General features: G+C 43.1%; 1 protein-coding gene across 1 annotated transcript in view; it reads left to right on the top strand.

Moving 5' to 3' along the window:
• Nucleotides 1–25,674, top strand: part of GLP1R (glucagon like peptide 1 receptor) — a 730,702-nt gene that overhangs the window by 646,600 nt on the left and 58,428 nt on the right. Inside the window, exon 7 of the mRNA XM_078647341.1 lies at nucleotides 25,211–25,271. Within this exon, the coding sequence (XP_078503467.1) occupies nucleotides 25,211–25,271 (61 nt within the window). The remainder of the gene's footprint in view (nucleotides 1–25,210; nucleotides 25,272–25,674) is intronic.

The raw sequence follows: 25,674 nt of genomic DNA, 5'->3' as shown, positions 1-25,674 counted from the left end.
TTTGGACCTGGCCTTTGGAGAATAGAGTTGCAGTCCCGGAAATTCATTAGTCTGGCAACTATTGGTCGAGGGGCTGCGTACATTGTTGACAGCTCAATTGGGCTGATCAGTTCCCGCAGCCAGCATTCCTGGAAGGTAGTGGGGTTGTTGCTCTACTTGCATTCCTGCAAGCCCCAACTCAAATATTGTTTCTTCGGGCTCTGCTCTCTGTATTCTCAGCTTGGTATTGGAGGAGTTGAATGTAGTCTCCCAACCCCATCAGGCGGGCTGCATGGCCTCCGTTTTAGGGAAGATGTCCTCTAGGGTGGATATATGTTGCTGAACTTTCTCTCACAGTTTCCACTGGTCTCCTGACAGCATGCCAAGGCCCTAGGCCAGTGTGTTTATTTTGAGTTGTAGGGTGGCTCCCGACTCACCTATTTTTGCAAGGATGAGATCTAGCTTTTCGAGGGTAGTCGCAGTGGAGTAGGTGGGTTCAGAGGAGGGATTGAAGTCCCTGGATAAGGCCTCAAGTGCCATTATTTCCTCATTTGGGGAGTGGTGGGATGCAGCTGCACCAGCACTCTTTGTTTCGCCGACTACAACAGATAGATAGCGGTCTCTCTCTGCACTCGGATGACATTGCTTGATTCCAAACACCATTACGGGTCGTTTTGAATATACTTAAACTACTTGTGGCATCCAAATGACTCCAGATTAACTTCGTATTCTGGAGTTCGGCTAATTTCTACATATATAAGAACTTGGAAAAATCTTTGGAACGTGGAAACTTTAATAAATAATCACATTGGTGAATGCCGTGGATTTGTGAAGGCACACCTCTTGCTACTCTAGTTACCTTTGAGTCTAGCCATAGCCCTGAAGAAGTCTTTTTGGTTACCATACCAAGACGAAACACGTGTTGGCAGCGGCTAATGTATGTTCTCTTGGTGAAGACTGGATTAATTAATGAACTGGAAAATAAAGGAAGACGAAATGAAGACAATCTGACTCATTGGATTTGATTGATGGACTATGATATTTACTCTTTAGCTCAGGATATACCATTTGTTCTCCAGTTTTATAATTGTGATTTGCCTCTTGATCACATTGTTTGGTCCATGGTGGGTGACCTGGACCTTATCCTTGGAGCTTAACAGATATTGACTTATACTTGTGTTTCTTCCTAGCGCGATTAACACTCATTCACCTGTTTTCTTTGTCTTGCTATATCCAAAGGGAGCCCAGGTGGAGCACGAGCCCAGGACCGAGGGCAAATTACATTTTGCTGACTGAGGGTAGTTTAGCAGTGCATTCTGGGTACCAGGCGGGGCGAGCATGAGCAACACCATCAATGGCTCAGGTCCTATGGTGTCAGCTGAGGCAATCAGGTTGGTAGGGCGGGCGATGGTGTCATATCCTTGCAGTGCTTGTGCGGTCCCAAGGTGCAGCTTGTGTGTCCAGGCTCCAGGCACCCATGGCACAATCATGCCTCGGTGCCACGCTGTGCGCAAGGCCCATGGCTGCTCTCTTCCCCCCTCCTCCAACCAGGCCCTCACCCACTATGGCCCTGTAGGCGAGGGATGAGGTGTGTTTCGGGCATGGTGGGCCCTCCTGTGCGGATGTATGACATTACAACGCATGCTTTTACCACGCATGCTTTTACATCGCAAGTTTTACAACGCATGCCTTTACAACGCATAGCGCTTTGGGGTGCTGGATAGTGAATAGTTTAATTTACTATTCCAACTCCAGTCCCCGTGGATAGTAGGGAAGGTGTTGGATAGTAAATTAAATCTATTCCCTATCCTAGAGCGCCCCCCAGCGCAAAGCGTTGTAATGGTTTGCGTTGTAATAGTTGCGATGTAAAAGCATTGCATGGTAAAAGTTGCGTTGCAAAGGATGTTTCCCCTCCTGTGCCTGTGCTGTAGTGTGTTCACTGCTGGAGTGCGGCAGTCTATAGGCAGCAGTTCCAAGTGTCTCTCTGCCTGGTGGCCGAGTCCACTCTGATTGATTCCACCAGGAAAGCAAGTGGGGGAAGTCCGTGCTAGGCCATGACCCGGCGAGGCCCAGGACTCTGGTATGTGGGGGGGGCTTGCATCCTTGCAGGCCAAGTGGACAATTATTTATTTATGAGTTTTGTATAGTGCAAACATGACCTGAAGGTATCAGAGCACTTTACAGAGTAAAGCAATACCAAGGGGTACCTAGAGAGTAGATAAAACACTATATAGTAACAGTAAAAGGAGTATGTGGTATAGAGTGGGATATGATATTATTTGTTTGGATAGATGCACAGCTTATAGTTTGGTCAACCGGTAGTCTGTAGTATACTATATGGTGTACAATTTGGTGGTGCACAACAAGGAGGCGTCGAGTGTCCCACGACGTCGAAGCTATAACCAAAAAATGTGGGGCTAGAGAACCTCTAGTTCCATCCCTCAGTTGGCACACACATTCACGATGTTCCTTTCATGAAAGAAAGCTACTTCCATTCAAAGTTCATTTCTCAACTTGAGAGTTTATTTAATGTTCGTTATTGTTAAGTATATTTCAGTTATTTTCTTTTTCAAGTTCAAACAAATCAATTTGTAAATCGGGCATGATTATTTTCCACATATCCAATGCATTTCGAGCATTATTGGCATGCTCTTCATCAGGGAAATAGACACTAGAAGCAATAATATATACAAAAGATTATTAGCGGTAGTTGAGTTAACATTAAAAAAACAATCAACTATACTATGATTTGCATTTTTTCATTGCACAGTTAAAGTATTAACAGCATACTTAGAGTTCCAGGGCATCTTAAGCTCAGTAGTGCATTTGTACGTACAATACGTATATACATGAATTTACTGTGTCCTAAAGCATAAATTAAATGAATGAAAAAACTTGCGTTTAAACGCGATAGTTTGCTTACATGCCCTTCATGATGTGTTCTCCTGCAAATCTGTGAAAAACGAATGAAACGAAAAGGATGTGTGAGTGCCTGTGGTCAAAGCGGTAATCCGCAAAGCTCTTTCTTAGTTTAAGCGATGGTTGACACTGACCTGTTTAGCAACGGGTGAAAGCTATCCGAAGATCTCTTCCAAAGGACGCCGGTGAAGCAGTAGCTTCCCGCCTTGCTCCTATTCAAACCTTAGGGTATCACGTGGTTTGGCTGGTAATAGAAGTGGACAACAGACTCGGGGGCTTTTAGTTAAAGTCTGATTTGTAAATAAAACATGTCTAAGTGTGATATACCGGGTAATTTAACGTTAGGTATTAAGACAGTTGTAATCTACAGATTCCATTATAGAATCAAAACGTAAAGGTGAAAAAGGACAAATTAAAGATTTGAAAATGGGAAGATCGTGGTATCGAACTAGGTGCGCCTGGACTGAGGTGATGCCTGTTCAGCTCTGTTCGTTATGGTGATGCTAAGGCTACAAACAGCTACCTGGGGGTACATATTAGTGCATAGTGTCAAAGTGAGGGTGTGCCCAATGACGGCAAGATAAGTACAAAGAGCAAATTATTTATAAATAACATGAAAATTCAATTCTCTCATTGATCCCCATCGGGTTTTGCGTAGATAATTTGTGGATCCAATAATTTTCACGTCTCAAGAGGAACTTATTATTGTCTCTTCCCTCATATTTTTGGATTGTCTCAAGTACTATAAATTTCATTTGAGAAACATTGTGTTGTTTTTCTGTGACAAATCAACAACTTCACGCCAGCACCCTCATCAAGTACCATAGGAACCAACGCATACCCCGTGGGCTTAGGATAGCTCTTAAACCCTCCCTATGCAAACACTCTAAAAAATTCCAGGAACGGTGGTATGAGATTCTGAACAAGTGCTCGTTGGATTTAATCCTGTTAATCATCCAAGAACTATCTGTCATTTTAGAGGAAATCACCGCGGAAATCCAAGAAACTTCCACTGAGCTAGCTAAAATGATGACAGAAGAGGATCTCAAGACTACCTTAGAAGACATGAAAACTCAAATTGATAGACACACCAGGGAAATCAACGAAAGAAAAATCCGTAAATTTAAGCGGGATACCTTGGACTACCGGCTAGACGAGGTCTACACATGGGCCGACATCTATGCACAGAAAAGAAGAAACCGTCCTTACAACTCAAACACGGACACTTCCTCCACGGATAGTGATCCTAGCCAAAGAGGCCGCAAAGGACAACCCACGAAAACATCACGAGAACAACCGTCCACTGAGGAACCGACTACTAGTCGAACACGGGACAAGAGTCCTTTTTTAGACCAGGGACAAGCGCAAAAAGGAGACCCAGGAGAGGGCAAAGAAAAGGAAAAAGAACGAGATCCTCCGAACACCCGAAGCACTACTACAACAACCAAGGAGAAAGAAAAGAAATCCAAGAAGAATCTACCATAGAACACCTGGTGATCAATATTAGTGATCAGAAGTTTAGTAACTACGAATTAAAACTACTGGAGAAGGGCACCTCGTTTGTACCCACGACTTCCACAGATCATCTAGAACATGAAGTGAGCTTTTTCAAACTCATGAGAAAACTTAAACTCAGATATTTTTTTGACAACGTAATACCGGAACAACCACAAGAAAGAAAGGATCAACTATTGGGATTACGTCCAGCAAGCACATTCCAAGCGCCAACAAGTCATAAGACACTAGACCTCTTCGAGAATCTAGTAAAACAGGATCTCAAAAAAATCAAACATCATAAACCCAAAACCAGAAACATCACACAAAAAGACTTAAGCACATTGCGTAGAATAGCAGAGAATGACCTCATAACCCTTACCAAAGCGGACAAAGGGGGAGCAATCGTCATTATGAACACACTGATGTACAAGAATAAGGTGATGGAACACGTTAGTGATCAGACAACTTACCTGAAATTGGAATCTAATCCCACACAAGAATATTCGAAGGTGTTGAAACACATTATCGACAGGGCACATCAACAGGGGATCATAACGGAAAGGACCAAAAACTTTTTGTTAACTACCAACCCAATAAGTCCAACCTTGAGAATGGTACCCAAAATCCATAAGAACCTGGGAGACCCTCCCATGAGACCAATAGTATCCACCAGAGGAAGCATTCACCAACCCATAGGACAACTCATTGATAGATACCTGCAATCATCGGTACAAGCTACTCCTACGTACATCAAGGATACATCGCAATTTTTGTTGAAACTACAACAAATCCCATTAATTCAAACAGAGAAAGTAATCTTATGCACTGCAGACGTATGCAGTCTATATACGAGCATACCCCACGACATGGGGATTGAAGCTATGGAGTCAGCTTTACTGAACACGAATCTAGACCAAGATTTTCAATTATTTCTCATGGAGCTCATGTACTTCACCCTTTATCACAGCTACTTCAAAGTTAACGAGGAGTGGTATCAACAACTCACCGGGATGGCAATGGGCAATTCGGCTGCACCTGTGTATGCCAACACCTTCATGCACTGGTATGAAACTCAACATATCTTGAAGCACACAGGATGGACTGATCATTTGAGACTGATACTACGCTACATAGATGATTTTTTCATTATATGGACAGACACGGAAGCAAAACTGAATGCGGCTCTCACTGCATTTAATACCATCGACCAAAGAATCCAACTCACATGGGACATTTCTGACACATCGGTTAATTTCCTAGATGTCAAAATAACGGTAACCCCAAAGGGATTCACCACTGACCTGTACGTTAAACCAACAGACAGAAATAACTTGTTGTTACATTCCAGCTTCCACGAACCAAACCTGATACGCAATTTACCATATTCCCAGATGGCAAGAGTTAAGAGAATTGCATTAGATGAAACCACATTGGAAACCAGACTCGACGAAATGTCCAATAAATTCCATCAGAGAGGCTATCCGATAACCTTGATACAAGATACTAGAAAGAGAATCGAGGACACAGACAGATTGAAACTGTTAACACCAACAATTAAACCTGAACAACCACGGATAGTAGTGGTTTCCAAATATTCTACCACCAGCAAACATTTCAAGCAGAGCATATTGAAACATTGGTCAATCCTCAATCTTGAACCAGACTTCAGAAATGCTTTCATCCAACCACCTCTTTTTGCATATACTAGAGCCAAAAACCTGGGGGAAATTTTACAAAACAAACCAAAAGAAAACATAAGATATACAGGGACAAAGCCCTGCTTAAATTGTGGACACTGCAACAATGTTATTAAGGGCAACACTGTGAACCATCCAACTCAGGGCAATCCCATCAAGCTCAGAGTAAATGCAACATGTGACACTAACAATCTAATATATGGCATAAAGTGCCCTTGTGGAAAAATGTATGTAGGCAAAACTGAGCGTCGAATCAAGATACGCCTTACAGAACATAAGTCCAACATCAGACTTAAAAACATGAAATCAGCACTGTCTGCGCATTTCACAGAAAAACAACACAATGTTTCTCAAATGAAATTTATAGTACTTGAGACAATCCAAAAATATGAGGGAAGAGACAATAATAAGTTCCTCTTGAGACGTGAAAATTATTGGATCCACAAATTATCTACGCAAAACCCGATGGGGATCAATGAGAGAATTGAATTTTCATGTTATTTATAAATAATTTGCTCTTTGTACTTATCTTGCCGTCATTGGGCACACCCTCACTTTGACACTATGCACTAATATGTACCCCCAGGTAGCTGTTTGTAGCCTTAGCATCACCATAACGAACAGAGCTGAACAGGCATCACCTCAGTCCAGGCGCACCTAGTTCGATACCACGATCTTCCCATTTTCAAATCTTTAATTTGTCCTTTTTCACCTTTACGTTTTGATTCTATAATGGAATCTGTAGATTACAACTGTCTTAATACCTAACGTTAAATTACCCGGTATATCACACTTAGACATGTTTTATTTACAAATCAGACTTTAACTAAAAGCCCCCGAGTCTGTTGTCCACTTCTATTACCAGCCAAACCACGTGATACCCTAAGGTTTGAATAGGAGCAAGGCGGGAAGCTACTGCTTCACCGGCGTCCTTTGGAAGAGATCTTCGGATAGCTTTCACCCGTTGCTAAACAGGTCAGTGTCAACCATCGCTTAAACTAAGAAAGAGCTTTGCGGATTACCGCTTTGACCACAGGCACTCACACATCCTTTTCGTTTCATTCGTTTTTCACCGATTTGCAGGAGAACACATCACGAAGGGCATGTAAGCAAACTATCGCGTTTAAACGCAAGTTTTTTCATTCATTTAATTTATGCTTTAGGACACAGTAAATTCATGTATATACGTATTGTACGTACAAATGCACTACTGAGCTTAAGATGCCCTGGAACTCTAAGTATGCTGTTAATACTTTAACTGTGCAATGAAAAAATGCAAATCATAGTATAGTTGATTGTTTTTTTAATGTTAACTCAACTACCGCTAATAATCTTTTGTATATATTATTGCTTCTAGTGTCTATTTCCCTGATGAAGAGCATGCCAATAATGCTCGAAATGCATTGGATATGTGGAAAATAATCATGCCCGATTTACAAATTGATTTGTTTGAACTTGAAAAAGAGAATAACTGAAATATACTTAACAATAACGAACATTAAATAAACTCTCAAGTTGAGAAATGAACTTTGAATGGAAGTAGCTTTCTTTCATGAAAGGAACATCGTGAATGTGTGTGCCAACTGAGGGATGGAACTAGAGGTTCTCTAGCCCCACATTTTTTGGTGATAGAGTGGGATATAACACAATAGCAACAAGTATCCGAGTTAGGTAATGAGTCAACAAAAATACCTAGCAACATTATAAAATAGAAGACTCCATCCTTGTTAAATGTTGCCCTCTTTTTTGCATGTATTATTACCAGACTTTCTCTTATATTTACCACTTTCCCTGTGCTAGATCTCACCCCCTCTCTCCCTCCTCCACATGTTCCCTATCATTAGCGAAGGGAGATGTGTTATAATCTGCTTACACTGTTATGTATTTTATAGTGGTACATTCCGCCCCCCTCTGGACCCCTACCTGTTGGTATGTTCCACTGGAGTCTGCTTTAGAATGTTGAGATCCTCCAGGCAGTTCTGGAGAGTGGGTGACAGAATAAAGACAGTTCTACTTTCTCTTGTCTCTGATTATCTTCATTTCAACAACTCCATTAAACTGTAGAACATGGAAATGCGACAGTTCTGAGGTAGGGAGATGTGAGGGAGAGGAGAGTAGATGCATAGTTATCCAACGGGGTAGAGAACAAACATGGCATCTTAGCATTTACGTTCGCGACAACTTAGTGCTATACAGAGTAAGCACAACAGCAATAGCACGAGGTACATAGAGAGTAGATGCAAATATATATATATTGTAACAGTAAAAAAGAGTAAACAAAATACAGTGGGATATGTCAACAGAGTAACAGCAAATACTTGAGTTACATACAGTGTAAATAAAAATTCATAGCAACATTAAATTAAAGAAGAATACAATAGACAGTGTACACAAAGGTTCTGAGGTAGTTGTGGTAGGGAGGAGCGCGGGGGGATAAGATGCACAGTTTACCCCAAGGTAGCACTGCATAGATTTACGTGAGCGGTGTAGTGTAACATGGCCCAAGACTCAGGCATGTTACTGAGTGACAAGAGGCGAAAGGACTTCAGGATCTAGACAGGGAACGGGGTGTGACCGAGTCCTCAGTGAAAGAGGAATTTGTTGATAGAAACTTTTTTACTTCTTTCCTGAAGAGGGATGTGGATAGATTGCATCTGATCTCCGATAGGAGAGAGTTCCAAATATCTGTAGCCATTCCATAGAAGGATCAGTTGTAGGTTGTCTTTTTCTTGTCAGGGCTGCCTGGGGACTGTGGCTGGTCACACTCAGATCCCTGCTGTTCCAGAGTGGGGAGCAGGATAGTTAGGATCAATCCGGGGTCAAGAGCTCCTGTCGGTTGCACTCGTCACCTTAGGTTGACAGCCACGCTTGTCAAATGACATAGGTTTATTTTATCTTCTATTTTATTAAATAACCACAGACTCGGGAAAAGTTTAAATGTTTTATCTAGTAAATGTAAATTGATACTTGTATAGCGCACTACTCACCCGCAAGGGTCTCAAGGCGCTTGTACGAATACTGCTGTGGAACCCATCCTGGCTTTACCTGTGAGGTGTCCACTCCTGGGCACCCCCAAGGTGAAGCCAGGCATCCTTAGCGTTTTGGGGGCCGTTGTGGAAATTAAGCAAGCGATTGCCCAGAGTTGCAGAGTGGGTCAGAATATCGACAGACAAAATATCGACGCTGGAATATCGAAGGCAAGTATATCGACACCCTATCTACAACATGGTAAGTACAAAAATATCGAAACTAAAATATCGATGTTAAAAATATCGTAATTAAAAATATCGTTTTTTTGTAAAAAAAAAAAAGTTAAAATAAGTTAATAATACTTATATGTAATTTAAACTTATTTAAAAATATGTTATAATGTTTAAAATGATTAAATAATACATATTTAATATTAAACATTTAATTAAAATTAAACATACAATATTTAATATATACTTAATTAATAATAATATATAAATATGTTTTAATTATGTAAAAAATATTAACAAATACTATAAATTACAAATACATCAACACTCATAAAATAATAACATAAATAATAATAAATAATTACATTTAATAAATAAAAACAATTAAATATACTTTCAATATTATAAAAAATAATTAAATACAACATTATGTAACATATTAAATACATAAATAAATATAAATAATATTGGATAGCGTAAGGGTAAACATTACTATTCAAACTCCAGAGGGTGCAACATTAGGGAAAGCGTTGGATAGCGTTAGAGTAAAAATTACTATTCCAACTCCAGAGGGTGCAACAGTAGGGAAAACGTTGGATAGCGTAGGGGGAAAAATTACTATTCCCACTCCAGAGAGTGCAACAGTAGGGAAAGCGTTGGATAGTGTAGGGAGAAAAATTACTATTCCCACTCCAATTAGTGCAACATTAGGGAAAAGGTTGGATAGCGTAAGGGTAAAAATTACTATTCCAACTCCAAAGGGTGCAACAGTAGGGAAAGAGTTGGATAGCGTATGGGGAAAAATTAATATTCCCATACCACAGAGTGCAACAGTAGGGAAAGCGTTGGATAGTGGGTGGGTAAAATTTACTATTCCCACTCCAGTGAGTGCAACAGTAGGGAAATCATTGGATAGCATACGGGTAAAAATTACTATTCCAACTCCAGAGGGTGCAACAGTAGGGAAATCATTGGATAGCGTAGGGGTAAAATTACTTTTCCAACTCCAAAGAGTGCAACAGTAGGGAAAGAGTTGGATAGCGTAGGGGGGGAAATTACTATTCCCACTCCAGAGAGTGCAACAGTAGGGAAAGCGTTGGATAGCGGGTGGGTAAAAATTACTATTCCGACTCCAGTGAGTGCAACAGTAAGGAAAGCGTTGGATAGCGTAGGGGGAACATTTACTAATCTAACTCCAAAGGGTGCAACAGTAGGGAAAGCGTTGGATAGCGTAGGTGGAAAAAATACTATTCCAACTCCAGAGGGTGCAACAGTAGGGAAAACGTTGGATAGCGAAGGGGGAAAAATTACTATTCCCACTCAAGTGAGTGCAACAGTAGGGAAAGAGTTGGATAGCGTACGGGTAAAAAATAATATTCTAACTCCAGAGGGTACAACAGTAGGGAAAACATTGGATAGCGTACGGGTAAAAATTACTACTCCAACTCCAGAGGATGCAACAGTAGGGAAATCGTTGGATAGCGTCAGGGTAAAATTACTATTCCAACTCCAAAGAGTGCAACAGTAGGGAAAGAGTTGGATAGCGTAGGGGGAAAAATTACTATTCCCACTCCAGAGAGTGCAAAAGTAGGGAAAGCGTTGGATAGCGGGTGGGTAAAATGTACTATTCCCACTCCAGTGAGTGCAACAGTAGGGAAAGTGTTGGATAGCGTAGGGTGAAAAATAACTACAAGAGAACCACGGTAACTGTTAAAGTTTGAGCGCACAGCTGGTAAAGGATTGTCACAAAGCAAACTATTAGATGTGGTGCTCCAGATGAAACAAGTCGGTTACCACGACAAGATTCAAGTGCTATAAAGCTAGCTCAGACAAAGCCAATTATTTCCATCGAGCACTCAAAGTCCACTAAATACTTTTTCATGTGAGATGATTTAGGTTTTTATTCTTGATATGTTTCAATTCTCTTCTTCATTGAAATACAATCTTCAGTGTAATCTCAAACCATGTGCAGCCAACACGTGTTTCGTCTGGTCTAATTCGACCAATGACTTCCTCAGGGCTGCAACCCAAAACAAAGTGTAATAACCATTACAATTCTGATTCAACCTTCGGTGTACCAAAGTTATCTCTAAATGTAACCTTAATTCAAAGGGATACATCCCATAACCAAACAGGTGCTCCAGTAGAGATATGGGTCATAGTATTCTGCTCACCACCAAGAAATAGCATAGAATCACCAAAGTGTAAATCATAATTTTACCAAAATGTAAAGCGTTAATAGAATTGTGTAGCTTCACCTAATCTCATTATAGATCCGGTAGATATACTCATTTAAAAACCACTTGGATGCTATGCTTCTTGTTGCTCTTCAATGTAATTTCCATTGAAATGAATGGGCACTCCATGACGAGTTACCCTTGTCATTAGCATCCAAGTGGTTAAGGGGATTAGTATAAAATAGAGTTTGCGGCCATGCTGCAGGGCTTCATACCTATATGCCTCAACGATGCGCAAAAAATTACTATTCCAACTCCAGAGGGTGCAACAGTAGGGAAAGCTTTGGATAGCGTAGGGGGAAAAATTACTATTCCAACTCCAGAGGGTGCAACAGTAGGGGAAGCGTTGGATAGCGTAGGGGGAAAAATTACTATTCCAACTCCAAAGGGTGCAACAGTAGTGAAAGCTTTTAATAGAGTAGAATTTTATTTTAAAATACTTATAATTAATGTTTATATTTGCAACAATGTATAATTAATTTTTTTTATACATCAACATCAATAAAAAACTATTAATAATTAATAAAACCAATAACATTAGAAGAATTATTTGACAATAAATTAACAAACACCAATAAATAATAATTATAAAATATTACTCACCAAACAATAAATATAAAAAAATAAACTATTTATCATAAAAATATTATATATTTTTTACATTTAAATCACAATTAAAAAACATTAAAGAAACAATATAATTTTCTCCTCATGTATCATTACTGTTCCTATTGTGAAGCGCTTTGACACCTTCAGGTAAAGTCGGCGCTATATAAAATAGCATAATAAATAAATAAATACATAAATAAATAAATAAATAAAAGGGTAGGGTATATAGAGTTTTGGCTTAGATTATTAGATAATCCTGGCATTAAAGCCGTCTTCGGTGTGGAAGGGTATGCTCAGACATGAGTCCCTTGCTCATTGCACCATCAGGATTCAAGCAAGCCGGGCCGAAGATGGCTGTAATGCCAGAAACCGGTCCCCGGAAGCTTGTTTCCTTTCCAGTGTAGAATTGGCTTGGTAGTTTGGTCTGCCCTGTTCCCATGATGCACTGGGCCAGGGACAGACTAATTTGCATATACCCAGGTTCTGAACTGGGATGGTGCAGTGAGCTAAAAAACGGTGATGGATCGAGCCCTGATCTGTTGACTGGGTAGGAGTGTTCTGATTAACTCAGATACTCTGTCCATGACCACCCCCTTTTTGTAATTTTTTACACCTGGGGCATATTACCAAGCAATAGCGATAATTATCGCTATTGCTTGGTTAGAGACAAAAATTTACCGCTGAGCTGCGGCGATTTTTATCGCAAATAAACCTTGGTATTACCAAGGTTTATCGCAAATGCGATAAAAATCGGCCGCAATGCATGAATATCGCTGAAAAGTCAGCGATATTCATGCATTACCGAGCTAATGCTCTTAGCCATGTTATCCACCTCCCATTGGATAACATGGCTAAGAACTGCTCAGGGCAGGTGTTAGCTTTTGGAGATATTCGCGCTTAGCGCGAATATCTCCATAAGTTGGTAATAGGAGATAGCGATGTTAACGACTGTTTCCAGTCGCTAACATCTTGGCACGCCCACTTTGCATGTCATTAGTGATAAATATCACTGACATGCAAAGTAGGGCCCAAGATGGTCGCTATCTCCTACTAGCTGTCGCTAACTGGAGATAAACCCCCTTGATAATATGCCCCCTTGTATTTTCTTGACTTAGCCATGATATCCTATGGAAGGTGGATATTATGGCTACGTTTGTGAGCCCCTATCATCAAGCTAACTCCAAACTTCGAGAGATTATCCTTGGTTTTCCAGTGATAATCTCTCATTTGGCAGTTAGCGCGAGGATTTTTATCACTTCTGAGATAAACCTTGTTAATGGCAAGTTATCTCTGCGATAATTTCCGGCGATGCTTAGCGTTAAAAAATTCGTTGCTTAGCCTCGTTAGCAATAAATATCGCTAATCGTTGGTAATATGCCCCTAGCATTGCAAGAAAGATCGAGACCAATGGCTCAGTGCTCCACTGAATTTAGCCTCTTTACTAAGTCTTTAAGTGGCTTCCTATCACGCCACTCCAGCATGATTTGTTAAAAACCGGCAACAGGGCAGTGTGTAGAGAAGCACCAAAACCGCCATGCATACTTTATTCAAGGTAAACTATGCTTTACCTTTTAAAAAACGTTTGTCACTCAGGCTACAAGTTGACTTAATTTGATGCCCTCCCTTCCTTCCCCATATGTGATTACATGGGTGCATGTCTGTTTTGAAGGTATTAACGCATGGTATCAGTGGGGATTATGGTATCATGGAGAAGTGTGGCTCAATGGTTAGAGCGGCAGACCCTGATGCAGAGGTCGGGCCCAGGACCAGGGTTCAATTCCCACCTTGGCGGGTCTTGGGCTCAATTTCCTCAGACCTGATAATTCTCGCCTCGGTGCCTATTCTAATCATGGGTGCAACTCTGGACAATAGCTTGCTTAATCTCCACAACAGCCCCAAGAGCACTGGGATGCCTGGCTTCACCTTTGGGGTGCCCACTAGTGGACATTTCACAGGGAAAAGCCAAGAAGGGTTCCACAGCGGTATGCGTTACAGTGCCAGGACACCCATGGATATTAGTGCGCTTTACATTTACATTTGCAGAATATTTTTTCTATACTTGAGTTAACTTTTCTTAAAATTTTAATTAATGTTTGTTTACTTTGAGCCATAAAAGCACTATCATTCAATATGGTGTTAATTTTGTCTCCTAATGTTGGGTGAATACTGTTATTGGTATAGCTCCGTTTACTAGCTTCATTTTCTGACACTATCCCTTCGCCAGAGTAGAAGGAACGAACATATGAAGCATATACCTGATTGGTTGATTGATCTACATGCTTGCATGCTGAGGGCTTACTTCTCCCCAAAGCTACTAATGGATTGAATCGAGCTGGGCTCACTAGATATAACAGATTCATACTTAAGGCTTTAACTGGTGGGCAGTAGAGAATATTTTAGCAGGTAGCAGACTGTTCAGCAGGAAGAATACTATGTAAAGTAAAATTTGTGAAAAAAGTACTGATAAAAAAGACCAGACCTTTAACATGAATCTTAATTTGAAATTTGTACAAGGTGCATACTTGTCACACAGGTTGATCATTAGTACACAAAAATGAACATAATTGAAATAGTGTCATAAACATTAAGGGCTAGATGTAGGTGATCACAATTTACCGATTCTTAAATACCGAATCTTACCGATTCGCTATTTAACACCTTCGCTGCGGTGGCTATTCCACCGCAGCGCTAAGGGGGGCGGGGGGCCGCGCGGCACTCACACGCTGGTGATGGATCCCCTCCGTCACCAGCCTCGGGTGAGCTGTGCAGATGACGGAGCGGTTCCGTCATGGCATCGCCTGCTCAATAGAACAGCGCCGCGCAGGCGCGTCGGGCGGGCCATGACAGAACCGCTCCGTCATCAGCACAGCGCCACCGCGGCTGATGACGGAGCGGTTCCGTCATCAGCGTCAAAATGGTTAAGAATCAGTAAATGTGATGTAGGTAATAATTCTGTAAAATTTACCGATTCGGTAAATAAGGAATCACCTTCCCATTCATTCCTATAGGCCTGGAGGCCCATAGGAATGAACGGGAAGCCATTCACTATTACCGATTCGGTAAATACCGAATCGGTAATAGGGGGGGCATATTCAAGGGTGGCAGGGTGTCACATTGACATCCTGTTGCTCCCCTGAATTGTGCATGTGTGCACATGTGGCGCACATACATGCCATAAGGGCATGTATGTCTGCCACATGGCACTGAGAAAAAACCAAAAAAATACTTTATGTAAGGTATTCGGTATTTACCACCAACCTGTAGTTGGTGGTAAATAACGAATCCTTAAAGCTAACATGCACTCACTTGAGTGCCTCCTACATAGCTTTTAAGGATTCGGTAATTTACCAATTCCTTATTCTAAGGAATCGTTAAATTACCAAATCCTTAAAACCTGCCTCCTACATTAGAAAAGGCTAAATACCGGTCGGCAACGGGATAATTACCGATTTGCGGCCGTTACCGACCGGTATTTAGCTACCTACATCTAGCCCTAAGTCTGTATGTCATATGACTACCGAATTTGGTGGTTTACGGTTTATATTTCCGGGTCAGTCCAACCAAATATTGTCACTTTTCCTTCCTATCCTGAAGTTTGTGATGGCAACAACTATTGCTTTCCGGTTTTCCTGAATTAACACTTTTATTTTGAAACGCATCTGATCTTTCAGCTCCCTGGTATAATTGAGAAGTCGCACTGAGCAGCGCTTACATTGTGGTTTATTAGTTTGTTTCTTTATAATTGTTTTATACAGTGCAAACTAGACCCGAGACATTGGGTATCAGAGCGCTTTACATGAGCACCAGTTCCGTTACAGAAGGACATATAAAAAAAATGTGTTAGCCACGGGGAAATTACGTGATTTGCCCAGAATCACAGGATGTTGAGCGTCGTTGCCAAGACTTAAACCCGTTTCCCCAGCTTCAAGTTCGACCGCCCTAGCCCTAAGGCTACATCCTATTCAACATGTTGCTTACCTTTCCCGTGCTCTGTTTCGTTCGAATGAAATAATTCAGTTCCAATTCAACATGCAACCCTCAGTACATTCCTGCTTCTGTGACCTGTGAGCGTTTGTTTTCGCATACAGTTAACAGTGAACTCTAACCATTGAACTGACCTGCACAGCAGAACGTGAACTCTAACTATCCCAATTAGTTTCCAACAGTGTGTTGCATTTAATGGAAGAAATGTTGTAAATACTAATACATTAGGTGCGAAATTTTGAAGGATACTTCAAACCACACGTGGTTGAGCATTCACCTTAGAGTACTCCCCAGGTACCAGACTGTACCCAGAACACTTTTCTCAATAGGAGTGGTGCCCTGAGCCGTAAGGCAAAAACAGTGTGGGATTTCTTTAAGTCACCAGGCCTTGTGTGAAATGAACTTCTATATATCAAGAATCAGCTAGAGGTTTTTGGCGCGATAGAGCAAAGCTACATGTTTTGACTCCAATGGGCTCCAAAGCAAATACATACTTTTCCCCAGCAATCCCCCTGCTACCTGCCATGGGCGGCAATCTGACGGAGAACCCCGGGTGCCAGAAGCTCTAGCTATGCCACTGTATCAGATGTTAATTTTGGGCGAAAACTGCGCATTTTGCCAATTTTGCATTTTATCATCTGATAAAATGCTGTAGGCCGCCTTGTGCACTTAGCAATATTTTACATGTCTTTCTGTGTGAGGTACGCCCAGTGACGCCCACTTTGCATCCCATTAGAGATTCAAAGAGAGGCGTAGAGAAAACGGCTGCTAACATGTGCTAATGCATGTTAGCACCGCCTTGTAAATAGGGCGAAAAGATTATCTTTTCCATACATTATTATCATTTAACTTTGGTGACACATTTATTCACATGATTTCTGCTCTGTATTCTGCTCCTACTGCTCGTTTATTTATCAATGGCCAAATATCAATCCAATTTTCCCTTTTCAGAGGTACAAGACAAGGATGCCCCCTTTCCTCACTTTTGTTCGTTAGAGGTATTGAACCCTTACTTACTTCTATAAGAAATTGTGATAATATTAAGTGAATCAATATTAAGGACTTCATTATTAAAACTTTTGCATATGCTGATGATGTTCTTTTATTTATTAGTGATCCTTTATGCTCATTCCCTCCCCATTAGAGATTATTTCAAAATATTCTTCGATATCTGGCTACAAATCGAATACTAATATAACTGAATTTTTTCCTTTAAATATTTATTGTACTCCTGATATGTTACCTGTGAAAGAAATTATTTGGCAAAAAGATAATTTGAAATATTTTGGTATTCTGTTCTCTTCATCCATAAAGTCAACAATAACTTTCAACTGTGATGTTATCTTAAATATATTAAAGATAAAACATCCAAATGGTCTTCACTTCATCTTTCATCGTGGGGAAGAATGGATTCTCTGAAAATGAATATTCCTCCTAAAATTTTCTACACTTTAGCTATGATTCCTACCCAATTTTCATTAAAATTTTACAAGATGTGGATAAACTTCTCTCCAAATTTCTTTAGAATAAAAAATCACCTTGTATTAGTTATATAAAATTAAAAATATCCAAATGTAATGCAGGTTTTGGTTTACCTGACTTTTCTCATTATCACAAAGCTTTCATTTTAAAACAAAGTTCCCTATGGTTTAACCATTCCTCTTTAAATAATCCACCTAAGTGGCTTCTTATAGAGAAGTCAATAGGTGTCTAATAAATCAAAACAATTTAAAAAATCTGTTATTCTCAAATCCACTCAATTTATTTTTAATGATTTAGACTCAGTTTTTCAATCTCCCATGTTTACTACGGAAGACATGTCATTATGGTTTAGAACAGTCATTAAATTAAATAGAAATATAAGTTTTTAGTATTCATGGATTAATGCTGGTATTTTTTATCTTAAAGATGTCTATTACAACAATGCATTCATATCATTTGATGTTTTACAAACAAAAATTTGTTTACCTCAGTCCGATATTACCAAATATGAATATTTAAGTAATACAATTTTTCATTAATTTCCTCGTTATGCCTTCTAGTGTTAAAGCTGACTTACCAATTTATAGTCAAACTGTTTCCACATCACCTCATGGTGTTTCTATTTTATATAAAAATTATCTAATTCTCTAGGAACCAACATTAATATTATTGCAGTATTTTGGAATAATGAACTTTCGCTCTCCTTATCTGTTGATATATTGAAAGATATTTGGCTTAGTAATATTTCTGGTTGGTTACCTGTTTCACTTTATCAAACTAATTCTTATATTTTATTTAACTGTTTATTGACTCCATTACGTTTATTTCCAGCTAAACTTCTACCATCTTCAGCTTGTTGGCACTGTAAATTACATCTGGGTTCATTAAAACATATGCTTTTTGATTGTCCTTTAGTTGCTAAATTTTGGACAGGCGTTTGGGATATTATAAAAAAGATATTAACTATTCAAGATGATGTTTCATTTAAAATGGTAACATGCAAATCTGCTGTTTTGACACACAAATTAAATGACTTAGAAGGTAAACTTTTTATTTTTCTAATATTAGCTGCTTTAAAATCTATTACATTCTGTTGGAAAGATGTTTCGGTATTATCGGTACATGCTTGGTGGTCATGGGTGATTTTTACAAGAAGACAAGCTCGGTTATCTTTTTCCGGTATTGGTCATAATTCTAATTCTTATCATTCTTTTTGAAAACCTGTTGATATATATTTATTTCATTAATTATATATTTATATCTAGTTTTATAAACATTATAATAGACAAATATTTTTCGCTATAGTTGCTCTATATTTGCTATTTAATGCAATATTTTATAAATGTTTTCTTCCTTTCCCCTTTTTATTGTTTCATTGAATAATTGTAATGTTGTTACTTACTGCAATCCATTTGATGCTTTTGTATCTCTATTTGTTGATTAGGTATTTTCACTCAATATTTTTCTGTATTGTCTTTATGTTTTGCTTAATATGAAAACTCAATAAAATCTTTTGAACACAAATAAATCATTATGACTAAAAAAATCATAATAAATAAATAGATCGTCAATCAAGAGCTACATCAATTGACAAAAGATTTTGTTTTCTCCTTTGTTGGTTTTTCCTCCTAGCTTTAACCTTCCAAAGGAAAAACAGAATAGGATCATGGGTGTGACAAATACTCCAACAGTATCACTGTTGTTTGATACATAGTGCCACGCCTACTGCTGGTGGCATGCTTCATCACAGGATCCTGTCCACATTCAAGCCACATATTTGGCTGAAGAGGCTCCACCAAGTTGGGAACTCATCAGGGCTAACGTCGGTGGCTAGTCCTATTCTGCCCCGATGGGCTACCCACTGAACTGACCTTGTTAGTCTGGAAAGTTTCAAGTCATTGACTAGTTTTTTTTAAAACATGACTAAGCGTTTTAAATGCCATTAATCAATCAATCATACCACTTGTATAGCGCACTACTCACCCGGGAGGTTCTCAAGGCGCTTGGGGGAAGGGGTTGCTACTGCTCGAACAGCCAGGTCTTGAGTTGTCTCCTGAAGGCGAGATGGTCCTGGGTCAGCCGAAGGTGGATGGGGAGGGAGTTCCATGTCTTGGCAGCCAGGTAGGAGAAGGATCTTCCTCCGGCGGTGGCTCTTCGGATGCGTGGTACGGCGGCGAGGGCGAGGCTGGTGGACCGTAGCTGGCAGGTGGGCGTGTAGAAGGTCAGGCGGTCGTTGAGGTACTTGGGGCCCAGGTCGTGGAGAGACTTCTGTGCGTGGGTGAGGATCCGTAACGTGATCCTCTTGTTGACAGGGAGCCAGTGCAGGTCTTTCAGGTGGCCGGAGATGTGGCTGCGTCGGGGGATGTCCACGATGAGTCGGGCGGAGGCGTTCTGGATGCGTTGGAGTTTTTTCTGTAGTTTGGCTGTGGTTCCGGCGTAGAGGGTGTTTCCGTAGTCTAGTCGGCTGGTGATGAGTGCTTGGGTGACCGTCTTCCTGGTTTCGGTCGGGATCCATCGGAAGATCTTTCGGAGCATACGCAGGGTGTTGAAGCACGATGAGGAGACGGCATTGACTTGTCTGGTCATCGAGAGGGAAGAGTCCAGGATGAAGCTCAGGTTGCGTGCGTGGTCGGTTGGCTTGGGTGCGGTGCCCAGGGCGGGGGGCCACCAGGAGTCGTCCCAGGCGGAGGGCGATGGTCCCATGATGAGGACTTCCGTCTTGTCTGAGTTCAGTTTCAGGCGGGTGTTCTTCATCCACTCGGCGACGTCTTTCATCCCTTCGTGTAGGCAGGTTCTGGCGGTGTCGGGGTCTCTGGTGAGGTAGAGGATCAGCTGGGTGTCGTCGGCGTAGGAGATGATGTTGAGGTTGTGTTGGCGTGCGATGGCTGCAAGAGGTCTCATGTAGACGTTGAAGAGGGTGGGGCTGAGTGAAGATCCTTGCGGAACGCCGCAGATGACTTCGGTAGCCTCGGATCGAAACGGGGGGAGGCGGACTCTCTGTGTTCTTCCGGCGAGAAACGAGGTGATCCACTCAAGTGCCTTCTCTTGGATGCCGATGTTGCTGAGGCGTTGAACTAGGGTGCGGTGGCAGACAGTGTCGAACGCTGCAGAGAGGTCCAGGAGGATGAGTGCCGCTGTTTCCCCGTTGTCGAGCAGGGCTCAGATGTCGTCGGTGGCTGTGATGAGGGCGGTCTCGGTGCTGTGGTTGGCTCTGAAACCGGACTGCGAGGGGTCAAGGGATCCGTACGTCTTGAGGAAGGCGGCAAGCTGTCTGTTGACGATCTTCTCGATGACTTTAGCAGGAAAAGGGAGGAGCGAGATGGGGCGGAAGTTTTTGAGGTCGGTGGGGTCCGCTGTTGGTTTCTTCAGTAGGGCGCTGAGCTCTGCGTGCTTCCAGCTCTCCGGGAAGGTGGCGGTGTTGAAGGAGGTGTTGATGATGTTCCGGAGTTGGGGTGCGATGGTGGAGTTGGCCTTGTTGAAGACGTGGTGTGGGCAGGGGTCGGTCGGTGATCAGGAGTGGATGGTGTTCATCGTGCGGGCTGTGTCCTTGGTGGTCACCGTGGTCCAGGTGCAGAGGATGGTGGTGGGGGGCGTTGGTTCGACGGTGGGGTGCGTGGATGGTGCGCTGAAGCTGTTGTGGATGTCGGCGATCTTGCGGTGGAAGAACGAGGTGAGGGAGTCGCAGAGGTCTTGTGACGGAGTGATGTCGTTGTTGCCGGTGCTGGGGTTGGAGAACTCCTTGACGATGCTGAAGAGTTCCTTGCTGTCATGGGCATTGTTGTCCAATCGTTCCTTCAGGGATTTCTTCTTGGTGGTACGGATAAGCTGGTGGGTGGCGTGTTTGAGGGCGGTCATGTTGTCGGTGGTCTGGTCGAGGAGCCAGGCTTTCTCGAGGGTGCAGCAGGTCTTCTTGGAGTCCTTGAGTTCGTCGGTGAACCATGCCTTCTTGCTTCTGGGTCTGCTGGGAGGGTTCTTCAGTGGTGCGAGGTCATCGGCGCAGGCGGTCAGCCACTGCGTGAAGTTGCAGGCTGCTTCGTTGGGGTCCGTTGCGCTGGCGGGTGGGTTCTGGCTGAGGGAGGTGGTGAGCTGGTCGGTGGTGATCTTACTCCAGCTTCTGTGGGGAACCTGATGCGGGTGGTGGTGGGTCGTGGTTCTTCTGAAGCTGAAGTGGACGCAGCTGTGGTCGGTCCAGTGGAGTCCGGTGGAGTGGCTGAAGGTGATGTGCTTGCTGGATGAGAAGACGGGGTCAAGCGTGTGGCCGGCGTAGTGGGTGGGGGTGTTGACCAGTTGCTTGAGTCTGAGGTAGGTGAGGTTGTCCAGCAGGGCGGTGGTGTTGCGGTCCTAGTTGTTCTCCAGGTGGAAGTTGAGGTCTCGTAAGGAGGATGTAGTCAGCGGAGGGGAGGGCGTGCGGGCTGATGAAGTCTGTGATGTCTTCGCTGAATTGTGTGCGTGGTCCCGGGGGTCTATAGACGAGGGTGCCTCGGAGGGTCGTCTTTGGGTCGGTGTGAATCTGGAAGTGGAGATGCTCGGCTGCGGCGAAGGTGTCGTTGGAGTCGGTCGTGATGCCGATGGTGTTCCTGTGGACGATGGCGATGCCTCCTCCGGTCTGGTTGACGCGGTCCCTCCTGATGATCTTGTACCCGTCCGGGATGGCGATGGCGATGTCGGGGGCTGAGGAGATGTTCATCCAGGTTTCCATGAGGAAGGCGACGTCTGGTGATGTTGCGTCGAGGAGGTTCCAGAGTTCCACGGCGTGTCTGTGGACGGAGCGGGTGTTGAGCAGGATGCACTTGAGGTGGTTGCTGCTGGTGCTTGGCTTGGCGGGTGTGGTGCAGGTTAGGAGGCAGGTGAATTTGCAGGCTTTGCAGGTAAAGGGTCCGTGGATGCGTCTCGGGGTGGCTCGGCAGCAGGCGGGGTTCCGGCCGGGATTGAGTGCGTTGAGGGCGGCGGCGTCGTAGGTCCGTCGGGTCGTCTTGCATCGGTGGGGGCCAGGCGCTGGGCGCGGTTCAGGCGCGGACGGGCGCAGACGGGCTTGCCTTTGGCACGCCTTCAGCGCACAGTCGGCGCGCCCACTGCGCGTCAACGCTGCGCGTACGAGGGGGCGACATAAGAAGGAGCCGGGAGGGAGGAGCAGCTGGGTGGCGGGAGCGGGGCGGCGAATGGGAAGGAGGGGGGCGGGGCCTTTGGGAGGCAGCGGCGGGAAGGAGGGCAGCGGGCGGCTCTGCGGCGGCTGGGTCGCCCTGTGGAGAAGCGCGAGGAGGGAAAAAACGGGGAAAACGAGGGAGCAAAACAAAGGTAGCAAGGGCACAGCAGAACGTAGTCAGCAAGGGCACAGCAAAAAATGAGGGCAGCAAAGGGCACAGCAGACGGAGGGAGTAGCAGGGGTGTGTGGGGGCGACCTCGCCTGGTTATAGGCTCAGCTCAACATTGCTCCATCTGGACCAGCGGCATAGGAAGGGGAGGTGCAGTGGATTCTTTTTTTCCTACTTTCTTTAATAATTTCAATGTGGGGAGGGGGTGACAAGAAATTGTCCACTCCAGGTACCACCTGACCTTGCTATGCCACTGATCTGGACATATTATTGTTTCATTCAACAGGACAGCATTTGCATTTATCAATAAGATCACAAGCAGCTGCATTTTTGTTCCCACTTCTGGACTATATCCAGGATCTGTTTACTCACAAATATTTCTGTTTGTTTCTGTCTAAATGGACGTCCAGAGCTCACTCCTTTAATGTTTTAAGGCAGAGTTCACTTGTTTGCAAATTCAATATCTGCAGGTGCCGGGTCAAAGCCTGGCAGGGTTGACTATCTAGATCACTTGGAGTTTGGCAGAACAGTACATCCACCATCAATCACTCAATCAATCAAGACATTAAAGCGCGCTACTCACCCGTGAGGGTCTCAAGCTACCCCATTATCTCAAACACTGTCCCCCTTTACCTTCAGAGTAAGGGAAGCCACTGGGTGTTCAACGGTGGAGCCTCAGCCGGCTGTACCGTGACACCCTTGACCCAGCGGTCCATCCAGCAGAGGATGTTGGGTCTTACAGCTAGATGCATCAAACAAAAATCCGCTCGCAAAGGGGAAGATTCTCAGAATCTGCCCCTTTGCGACCGGTATTTTTGCATTTGGGATGCATCATCCCAAATGCAAAAATCGCAAATTGAGAAATCGCTAAATTGCGATTATTTGCATTTAAGGAATCTCAAATTGAGATTCCTTAAATGCAATGCATGAAAGTTTTAAAAATAGCGAATTCGCTAATAGGGCACGCAAATTACCATGAAGTACAACTTCATGGTAATTTGCAAAAACTTTGAAAAATGCACTAAAGTGCATTTTTCAAAGTTTCATGTTGCGAACACACATGCCCTCAGGGCATGTGTGTGCACAACATATGTGCACAGATCAATTTCAGGGGTGCAACAGTGAGTCCTTTGGACACCCCTGCACCCTTGAAATCGCAATCTCAATTTGCGAATCGCTAATTGCGACTCGCAAATTGAGATTGTCTTCCCATTCATTCCTATGGGCCTCTAGGCCTATAGGAATGAATGGGGAGGTATTCCTTAATTGCGACTCGCAATTTGCGAGTGGCAATTAAGGAATTCTAAGAAATCGCTATTTTTTCATGATTTCTTGATGCATTCCATTTTGCTATTCCTTAATAGCGAATCGGCATTTTTCGCTATTAAGAATCGCAAAATGGGTTGTTGATGCATCTGGGGGTTAGTGTCCAAGCACTGGAGCAGGGTTATTCCTCTCTCTGGTCCTGGGTGGGGAAATTGCACCAATGCTGTGAAGCACACACGCAATCTCCTTTCGCCTGAGGGCCAGAATTATTTTAATCTGCACAAACAGTCTCCTGATGTTGGTGTTTGTTATTGAACAACAAAATGCTATCCTGGGCTGGTGCAACAAATATTGTGCCAGCTCATTAAATCCTCAGTGTCTTCAGTGGTGCCTCAGCAGCAGTGGCTCAACTGAAGGCACAGGATCCTTTCCAATTAGGAGAGAATCTTGAAACCTGGTGGGTAGTCCTCCACCACTGGAGTGGAGGCCATAGCTTATCTCTTACCTAGTGAGTTGGCAAGCAGCCCTCTCGCTTTTTAACCCCTTCACTGCGGCGGCTATTCCGCTGCAGTGCTAAGGGGGCGGGGCGGCCGTGCGGCGGGCGCATGCTGGTGACGGAACCGCTCCGTCACCAGCCGCGGTTGCGCTGTGCTCATGACGGAGTGGTTCCGTCACGGCCCCGCCCGCTCAATGGAACGCTCAGCGCAGGCGTGGAATCCGCGCCGCTCAGGCGTGCCGAGCGGGCCGTGACGGAACCGCACCGTCATCAGCACAGCGCGACCGCAGCTGATGACGGAGGTGTTCCGTCACCAGCAGGGGAGGGGTTAATGAAGTCCTACATTCTCAGTATTTTCAAATTGTACAAAATAAGTAATTTATATTTTGGTAATAATGTTTTTCAATGTACTGCTGAGGAGACCAAGTTCAATGCTATGAAAGTCCACATGTTACTCTTCTACTTTTTGCTGTGTCTTTTTTCAAAAATATATTCTCTGTCAACATATCTTTATTGCCTCTTTCTCCATTAGGTGTGCCGGTGCTGTTTGTCGTGCCCTGGGGCATCGTGAAGTACCTCTATGAAAATGAAGGGTTGGTTTCACAGTTCCATGATTTTTATTTTCCTGTGTGTTTACATGTGGGAATAGGCCAGATAGTACCCATGAAGGATACATCTGTGTGCTCTTCCATCAGTAGTGTTTAACTCAGTATGTTCCTCTTGGTTAGAACTATTCCACCAGCTGTGAAGCCTGCTCTTCTGAAGTTAGAGTTCTCACACATCTTTTACCCGACATTTCTCAAGCAGCAAGTCTTTCTGTTGAGTATCCGTGCATGAAATAAATTCATATAACATAACACAACATCTCTAATTCTCTTTCGCTCTCTGTTTGTATTTCTCTCTCTGCCTGTTAGGATTCCGTCATCCAGTCACTGATGCACGCTTGGAAACATCCTTTACAACGCAAGTTTTACCACGCATTGCCTTTACGACGCA

This window comes from Lissotriton helveticus, chromosome 6 (assembly GCF_964261635.1).
Source record: "Lissotriton helveticus chromosome 6, aLisHel1.1, whole genome shotgun sequence".
Lineage (NCBI taxonomy): Eukaryota > Metazoa > Chordata > Amphibia > Caudata > Salamandridae > Lissotriton > Lissotriton helveticus.
Note: the sequence above shows the minus strand (reverse complement) of the source record. Positions and strands in the feature narration are given on the sequence as shown.